We start from the raw sequence: 9,367 nt of genomic DNA, 5'->3' as shown, positions 1-9,367 counted from the left end.
CCCTATATATATAAAGGGCTTCGAGCTTCAACGGAGGTATGCATATTCTGCTGTAGTCACTGTTACTCTGCTGCTTTCGCTCCGCATCTTTGCTTCCATACTATCGGTGATTGACTTGAGCGTCGGAGGGCCAACGCCGGGAACTCCTCCCTAGCTCGGCACTGACATTTTGTGGCTGCAGGTTCACGTCATTCGGAGTCTCTACACGGTCAATAGAAATATCATGCCCCCAACATCCATCGCCTCGACTTTCGAACAGGATCACTACATGTTTTGGATTCGCCTAAAGAGATGCAGATCGAAGAAAACCGTGCTCCTACGTGTTAGAAGTATGTCTTAACAATTGTTGTTGATGGTAGCCCCGTTAAAATAGGTAAATATTGAAGTCAGTCATTTGCACAAAACAGAACTTGTCTCTATTGTTTGCTGAGTCGTGGTCTTTAGATTTCCTCGATTTGACAATTTTTTCATCGAACTTAATAAATTAAATCTTAACTTTTTTCTTTGTTAATGACTCTTAGAAATCCTCGTTTCTCTAAAAATTCCGATCTAGAGGTAGATACCTCCCTATTAGAGGGTTTCTACCTTGAAAATATCGCCTCTCAAATGTCCTTGTCTCCCCTCTTCGCCCTTCGTGATAAGTTCATTGCTGAGAGTGTGAGATTGGTCATCCCTATGTTAGTAGTTTTGATAGTTTAATTTGAACAATATGTTTAAAGGAATTTAGTTAAGGATAGCCAAATAACTTGATCAAGATTTATTAAGTTGAGAGTAAAGTACAAACAAAATAAGGTTGATTTGAAGCTTAAAAGTGAGTGAAGAGTTTAAATAGGATCATATACTTAGTAGGTTGCTGGAAAAATCTAGTGGCACTAGGCAGTAGAAGTTACATCAATGCTAGACAATGGAAGTCCTAATGAGACTAGACAATGGAAGATCTATTTGGGAATTAGACAATGAAAATTATAATGAGGTTAGACGATGAAAAACTTAATTAAAAATTAGGTCTAAGATAACTCAACTGAAAATTGAGATTGAAGTATTAGAGAAGCCAACTCTAAACACCTAAACTACATGTTTTACTTTGTTATTTACTTATTTATTTATTACAGGAAATAACAGTTGGATGTATGATTTTAATTAAAGTTTAATATAAAAATTCATATAATACATATGAATAAAAAATGAATTTAAATTGAGACTTTCTATTATATGTGATTACTAAAGAACACTGAGAGATTTTAGAAAGTGAGAAGTGTCATAATTTTTAACACGGAAGGTCTCTTTAGTATTTATTAAAATCTAAGGATTTCTTTAATTTGTAGCCATTTTTTAATGCTCCATTTTATATTAGTCCCCTATCTAACTGTGCTTAGAGGCATGTGTTAGTTAAACACAGTTTCTTGAAAACAGATTAGTCCCCTATCTAACTGTGCTTAGAGGTTTGGCAAGTCCTTTATTTTGCAAGATACAATGATTCAACCATGTTTACCAGCATTGATGGAACATGACGAACTGAACAATACCTGAATGTTATCACTAGGAAGAGATTAGCAAGTGCAGAGTTGTTTGCTAAATGATTGATCGAATATTCAATTTAGCAAGTGCGGAGGAAACTCGATTGAGTCCGTCCAACTCTCCGCCGACTCCTCTGCCCCTCCTCCTCCTCCTCCTCTTCCCCAGTTTATTATCTGCAGCTCAGCTGTTTCGCTCGGAGCGTCGAAAGGAGTACGAGTGGAAGACGAAACAGAGGAGACCGGAAACGAGCGCAAAGGCATGGAACTGCAGCCGGCCTGGATCGCCGGAGATGCGCGGGCGTCGTAGGCGCCAAACTGATCTAGTAGGCACTCCGGCGCGCCCAGCAGCAGCCGCGAGTAGGCCAAGTAGTCGCTCACTGCGGCCGCACCCGGCATCGGGGGATCAGGAGCAGCGGCAGCGGAAGCGGAGGAGGAAGAAGGCGGACTGAGGCGGACGTCCCCGGGGAAGTTGAGTTTGGCCCTGCTGCCGCGGAAGCGGAGCGCGGCCCTGTCGTATGCGCGCGCCGCGTCCTCCGCCGTCGCGAAGGTGCCGAGCCACACGCGGGCGGCCTTGTGCGGGTCGCGGATCTCCGCCACCCATTTGCCCCACGGCCGCCGCCTCACGCCCCGGTACTTCAACTGCGGCGCGGCCCGTTCGCCTTCTTCTACAGCGGGCGCGGAGGGAGCGGAGGAGGTACCTTCCATGGCAGCCGGAGTAAGCGATGATATCACTATCGGCGGTGGTCAGAACCAGAATCTATCGTCAGATACAAGTAGCAATCACCATGTAGATTGAAGTATATATATATATAATTATTTATTTATATATTACAAAATTTTAGATGAATAAATTAAAGACAAAGTTGAAATAATCCTAAGTTTGTTTTGATGAAATCATATTGATCGTCTTCTCACAGATTCAATAGCATAATTTGTTTGTATCTTGATTTTTTCCCCCCAATCAGTTTGTATTAGGTCATCAGCAATTACTCCCCCAAACAATAATCTTGGTGTCACACTGAACAAGAAGACAAAGAACGCGAATAAGAATCAAACAATTTAATTAATTGCAAAAAAAAAAAACAAATCTAAAGTTGAACAGAGGATCTACCTGAATAATTTTGATGACGTTTATTTGCGTAAGTTACTAGAAGAGCTTCAGCGGATGTCGTGAGTCAACGTCGGCAACGCCTCCCAGCCGTTGTGTGAGCGAGTCCCTTTTTGTAGTGTCCTAGGAGAGGGGGAGAATCTTCATCGGCACTCCGTGCACTTCCCGTCTCTCTGGATTATGGTCGCCTGCCCTTTTAGTCTGCTGGCCCGACTCGAGCCCATACTTGAGTCGGACCGGTTTGTCTTGAGCTCGGCCGTGAGTCGTCCTGCAGCTTCGCCTGCGTGAAGTGAAGCCGTGCAGAAGCTTCTTGTTTGTTGGATCGTCTTCTATCTTTAATCCAGTCAAATGGCGTCTCCTTTCCAACTTAGCAAGGTCCTTGCTATTAATGATATTAATCAGTTAATTAATTATTTTGTTTGCCTAGTTTAACAATTATTAATATGCAATTTAGGAGACGTCATACCCAACTTAGTACCTAAATGATGCATCATATTTTAATCTTTAATTAACCGTACACTTAGATCGATACTCATTTGACTAATTTGCTTTAATCACTCCATTACTGCCCAACTAACATTTGAGTGAACCTTGTAAAAAGTTTTGACCAAAAGAACAAAAGGCAACGTAAACAAACATATATAAGAAAAAATAATTAATGATGTAAAAGTCTAATTTTTTATCTATAAATTAATAATTTAATTAAATTATTCCTTTAGAGGTGTATAATATATTAATATGTCTACATGATATCGTTTTCAAAAATATTTTCTAAATCACTTTCATTGTTTTTTAATTAGAGTTCGGCCAAGTATTTTTTTCACACAAAACAAAACTCTCGTGTTGAGACTTGAAAGTGATGAACTAGTTTGGCCGATTTCAGTATTTCACTTTTCAACTTCGAGTTAGGCGCTTCAATAAGTGCCTTCTAATCTCAATTTAAATTATAGGAAAATGCCTGCCGAATTGATTTGACTAATATGTTTAGCACATTCAAATTAATCGGGTCATTTGGATTGATTGGCTAGCCCGAGCAAACTTGGTCATCCGAACAAATTAGATTGCTCAAATTGAATGGCTGAAACGAGTGACGAGACCGTTTAACCTACCAACTTCATCAACTTAACGACCTAATCAAATTGATATGATCAACCAACTCAAATAAACCGTTTGAATTGACTAACCTAATAGGTATGACTAGCTTGGCCAAATCAATGACCCAACTAGAGGAGTTGCCCCTAACTTAACCCAATCTAACCGACCCAATGTCCCCTGATTTGACCAAATTACTTTGCTACCCAACTTGAGCGATTGACTCGATCAAATCACATATAGCCCAATCAACCAACCCTATATCCAACTTGATCAGTCGACCTGGCCCATCCAACTCACTTGGATTGGCTCCCTAGACTGCTTGCTGCATCGTTTGTTCGTCGCCGAGTTGGCCAAATGACTTGGCCTTCTCATTGTATTTGGGCAGGGCACCATTCTCAAAAGGATGAGTTTGCATTAAAAAGGGTAAAAATTGAAGAAGAAAGAGCATTTCATTTCCTAACCTAGCAAGAAAATGGCTTACCTGTTGGCAATTTATACTAATAATTTAATTCAGATTTTTAATAAATTATAAGTATATTAAAATTAATATATTTTTGATCTAATTACTTTACCAAATATACAGAAGTTGATAGATCTAAAGGATTTGACACTAAGTTAAAATCCAACTAGATTTGCACAACCCAATAGTGGGTGCGAAGTTTAGATAGGTCAAGGAGTAACCCAATATCAGGCAGGAAGTTTGGTTGGGTCCGAGGGACCTGACAACTGTCGGAAAGACCTGATAGGTCAAAGGTAAGTCAAGCGACTGCAGTTGGTAAGTAAAAGGTAAGTAATTGGAAGAGAGATCTGGTGAGAACGCATTCCTGGTTGAGAGAACGATAGAAGTCGGTCTAGCTTAGGTCCATTTGAGAAACCTAAGCTGAGACCTTGACTAGATCCTGGTCTCGAGGAAACATGATCTAATTAATACTGCTACTATATTGCGTTAACTTTATTTTGTAGGATAAATATATTTTGGATGTCTGGACTAACTTTTTTTTTTTAAGGAAAAAAGAGGGTGAAAAAGAGTGGTTCGGGCGCCCGAACCAGTTTTGCTCGAATGGGTGCCTAGCCAGGCACCTGGGTGGTCTGAGCGTCCAAAGTTAGTCCAGGCACCCGAACCATAAAATTTATCCAAAAGCTGAGTTGAAGCGCGTCGACTAGCCGAACCTACATCAACGGTCTAGGCCCCCAGAGGGGGTCTGGGAGCCCGGAGGTGGATAAACTTCGAGGATGAAGTTTCAACGAAAGCTTGTCACGTAAGCACATTCAAGGTGCCCGGGAAGGGATCCAAGTGCCTGGATGGGGCTATAAAAGCAACCTTCGACCAGCAACTTCAAAACATCAAGTGCTACGACATTTATTCCTGCGTGCTGCTCTAAAAAAGCTTCTATGAAGTTGTAACACTCCTTTGACAATAAGCGATCAAGTTCTCCTTACTTTCTTTGTTGTCAGTAGCCTTTTTTAGTTCACTTGTACTTCATTACTGTATTATTCGAACTATTTGTGAATTATCTAACGAAAGCACTCAACGAGTGCATACCTTATAGTAGGAGTCGTCGAAGGCTCCGAACCAAGTAAAAAATTACTTGTGTTAGCGTGTGTCTGTCTTTTTCTTTCTTGCTTCCTTCTCCTTAACTTTTTATCCACTGAATATTCTCGGCATTCGAAAAGGTGATGATCACTATTCACCCCCTAGCATCTTTACGATACAACAAGTGGTATAGGAGCCAAGTTGGCTCTGAATTGGTGCAACCACCAATCAAGAAGGGGTGACTTTCAAACTTTCTATTAATCTTTCTTTTCAGTTTTGAGATTTTAGATATAGTCTAAATTGGTGCAATTACCTTTTTAGACAAGTCTTCCCGCCTCTTTCTGCAATATCTTGAATTAGTGCAAAACCAATCAAGTCTTTCTTTTTCCCACACTACTTATCCAAGACCAAGTCTTAGCAATAATTTTAAAATTTTCTTTCAGAAATTAATAACAAAAAATGAGAGATACAACACCGTTCGTTCCCCCTCTTCAACGGGGACGACTTCCCATATTAGAAGAAATGGATGAAAGTATACATAAAAACACATCGATCAATGGTTCACCATCCAACGAGGATACAGGGTGCCGATAGATGAATCAACTAAAGGAAAAATGGGATCCGAAAGATGAGAAAAAGGTCCAGATCAACTCAAAGGCAATGAACACAATCCAGTATAAACTTACAAAGGAAGAATTGAACCGTGTCGACCCACACAAGAATGCGAAGGAGCTATGGGATAAGTTAGTCGAATTACATGAGGGTATGACCAATTCAAAGGTAACCAAGAGATAATTACTTTTGAATAATTTATTTAATATTAAAATATAGAATGGAGAAATAGTTACTCAGCTACATGCAAGAATCAATGATATTCTAAACGAGTTCCACCTAATCGGTTACCAACTAGAAAACATGGATGTAATCAGGTATGCCTTGAACTCTTTTCCTCGAAATGCACTGTGGGCACCTATAGTAGATGCCTATAAATTTTTGAGGAACTTAAATAAATTAAAATTAGATAAGCTATTTTGTGAACATAAACTCCACGAATAGGATAACTCAAAGCAGGTCGAGAAAAGTGTGGCTTTTCTTACAGATCCATCAAAAGAAATAATACGTAGAGCTCGAGTCAAGCCCGAGTCAGAAGATGAATCTAACTCAGAAGCCGACGAAAAAGAACAACTAGTGAACATGGTTAGAAAAATGTTCACTAGAAGAAAGAACAACTTCACAAAGGACTTATAAAAGGTAATTGGTAATTTATAACCTTAAGTGAAAACTCAAATTAAATACCTTAATTCAACTAAATTAAAACTTTAAACTAACCTAATTTAAATCATTCAAATTACCAATCAATTAACTCAAATCTCAATTAAATATTATCAATGCAAACATAAACCTGTTAAATAAACTTACTTTGAACTTAACTTTAAATTAATAGAACTGAGAAGGTGCACAATAGACTAGAACTCTTGTTATCAAATAAATTTTCAAGTGATTTGCAAATTCTAGGAAAATTATTTACTTATGTTTTTTAAAAAAATTTCATTTTTCTAGTGTTGTAAAATTATTTTGGCATTTGTCTAGATTAAACTCATAGAAAGCATGATCCTATAGATCTAGGGAATGAGCATCTCACAAATATATTAAGTCTACCTTGATTGTGTATTCAGAAACTTAAAATGACGTGAGATGCGTAGGCCTTTTTCCTGGACTTTAGATGGTTATATCAGTGCATTAACATAAGTTTGGGCGAAAAATATAAGAAGACATTGATCAAGTTAAGTAATCCTTTTTCAGTAAATATCTAATTAGACATATTATTACTTAATTTGACTAACCAAGTGAATACTGTTATCTTCTAGTAGATAGTTATTAACTAACGGTTAGACATGTACTAAGGATATTGGTAGTTGAATGATTATTTTTAAATAAAGATATCAGATTCAGGGAAGGATATAATTTCAAATCATTAGTCAAAAATTTAAAAATGTTTACTTGAGAAATTTTTCTTGAAAAAACTTTTCCTAGAAAATATTTTGAAAAATTATTTGCTTTGAAAAATACATAATTTTGAAAGTTTTTAAAAAATCCGACCATTTTTAAAGCTTGGGAAATTATTTTGAATCCTTACTCTTAAAATTATTTTGAAAATATTTCTTACTTGAAATTTTTTGAAAACATTTACTAAATTTTTTTGAAACATTTATCAAAAAAATTTTGAAAGCATTTTTTCACTTTTCTTTAAAATTACTTTGAAAATCTTTCTTAGAAAATTTGTCTTTAAACTTACAATGAAAATCTTTACTTAGAAAATTGTTAGAAAATATTTACTAAGAATCTCATTCCTTTGTAAATATTTATTTAGAATTTTTCTCTCTTACAATTACTTTTGAATATCCTTATCCTTGGAAAATTTTACATAGAAATTTTTGAAAAAGATTACTTAGAAAATTTTGAAGAAATTCACTTGGAAAATCCTTTGACAAAATCTTACTTGGAACATAATTTTGACAAAGCTTTACTTAGAAAATGCTCTTAAAATTTATTTGTAATTTTTTTTTTGCTAAACTTAATTTTTGTTTAAACCTCTCCCTAAGTCCGATACATATAAAGTGTTTACTTTCAGTTATATTTCTGTATTAATGTTTAGCATTACTTTTCCCATATTATGTCTGTCTTTCTTTTACCTTAGATTTTTTTTTTTATGAATATCAAAGGGGAGGATAAGGGTTAATATAGAAAAAGAACAAACAAACTTGATCAAGTAAATCACATTCAAAACTAACTTAGATCATTTATTTACATTTTACATATTGTCTTTCAATATTATTTTTTTCTAACTTTAACTCAGGTTGTTATTGCATCAAAAAGAGAAAGATTATTGGTGCAATTTATACTAATGATCTAACTCAGATTTTGATGAATGACAAGTGGATTAAAGTTAGATTGTTTATGGTCTAATTGCTTTATTAAGTGTGCAGGAGTTGACGGGTCTAGAAGACCTGACACTAGGCTGAAATCCAATTAGGTCTGCGGGATTTGATATCTGGTGCAAAGTCTAGATAGGTTAAGGAGTGACGCGATATCTGGTGAAAAGTCCGGTTGGGTCTGCAGGACCTCACAACCAGCTGAAGTCCTGACCTAACAACTAGCAGGAATACTTAGTGGGGTAAAGGCAAGTCAAATGAATGCACTTGGTAAGTAAAAGGTAAGCAACTGGAGGAGAGATCTAGTGAGGATGTGTTCCTGGTTAAGGGAACAGTAAGTGTCAGTCCAGCTTAAGTTCATTTGGAAAATCTAAGCTGAAACCTTGACTAGATCCAGATCTTGGGGAGATACGATCCAATTAATAATACTACCTTATTGTGCTAACTTTGTTTTGTAGGATAAACATATTTTGATTGTATGGACTAATTCTTTTTTGCAGAAAAGAAGAAGGTGAAAAAGAGTGGTTCGGGCGCTCGGAGTTGATCCAGACGCCCAGACCAATTTCACTCGAACAGGTGTTTGGCCAGGCACCTGGGTGGTCCGGGCGCCTGGAGTTAGTCCAGGCGCTCAAACCAGAAAATTCATCCAAAAGCTGAGTTGGAGGGCGTCAACGAGCCAAACACACGTCAATGGTCCAGGTGCTTGGAGGGTGTCCAGGCGCACAGAGGTGGATAAACTTCAAGGATGAAGTTTCAACGAGAGCTCGCTAAATCAGCATAATTCATGCACCTGGGAGGGGATCCAAGCATCCGGATGAGGCTATAAAAGTAGCCTTCGACCAACAGTTTCAAAACATCAAGTGCTACGACTTTCATTCCTACGCGCTGCTCCAAAAAGGCAGGATGAAGCTATAACACTCCTCCAACAATCGACGATCAAGTTCTCCTTTCTTTATTGTTAGTAACCTTTTTTAGTTCAACTGTATTATTCGAATTATTAGTGGATTGCCCAACGAAAACACTCAACGAGTGTAGGCTTTAGAGGAGTCGTTGAATGATCTGAACAAAGTAAAAAATTACTTGTGTTAGCACATGCTTGTCTTTTTTTTTTCTCGATTCGTTCTCCTTAACTTTTTATCTGCAACTTATTCTAAACTTTAAAAAAAGTGACGATCATTAT

General features: G+C 37.4%; 1 protein-coding gene across 1 annotated transcript; it reads right to left on the bottom strand.

The window, feature by feature from the left end:
• Positions 1-1,592: 1,592 nt before the first annotated feature.
• Positions 1,593-2,996, bottom strand: LOC122048461 (ethylene-responsive transcription factor ERF112-like). Its single transcript, XM_042610025.1, has 2 exons — positions 2,629-2,996; positions 1,593-2,274 (listed from the first exon to the last, which is right to left on the bottom strand). The coding sequence occupies exon 2, from the start codon at positions 2,220-2,222 to the stop codon at positions 1,593-1,595; it is 630 nt and encodes a 209-aa protein (XP_042465959.1). The 5' UTR covers positions 2,223-2,274; positions 2,629-2,996.
• Positions 2,997-9,367: the final 6,371 nt, after the last annotated feature.

Source organism: Zingiber officinale, chromosome 2B (genome assembly GCF_018446385.1).
Source record: "Zingiber officinale cultivar Zhangliang chromosome 2B, Zo_v1.1, whole genome shotgun sequence".
Lineage (NCBI taxonomy): Eukaryota > Viridiplantae > Streptophyta > Magnoliopsida > Zingiberales > Zingiberaceae > Zingiber > Zingiber officinale.
The sequence above is the reverse complement of the archived record's forward strand: the minus strand, read 5'-3'. Positions and strand labels throughout refer to the sequence as shown.

Bases quoted from the DNA above. Each gene is read 5' to 3' on its own strand.
- LOC122048461 (XM_042610025.1), bottom strand. From the start codon at position 2,222: ATGGAAGGTACCTCCTCCGCTCCCTCCGCGCCCGCTGTAGAAGAAGGC.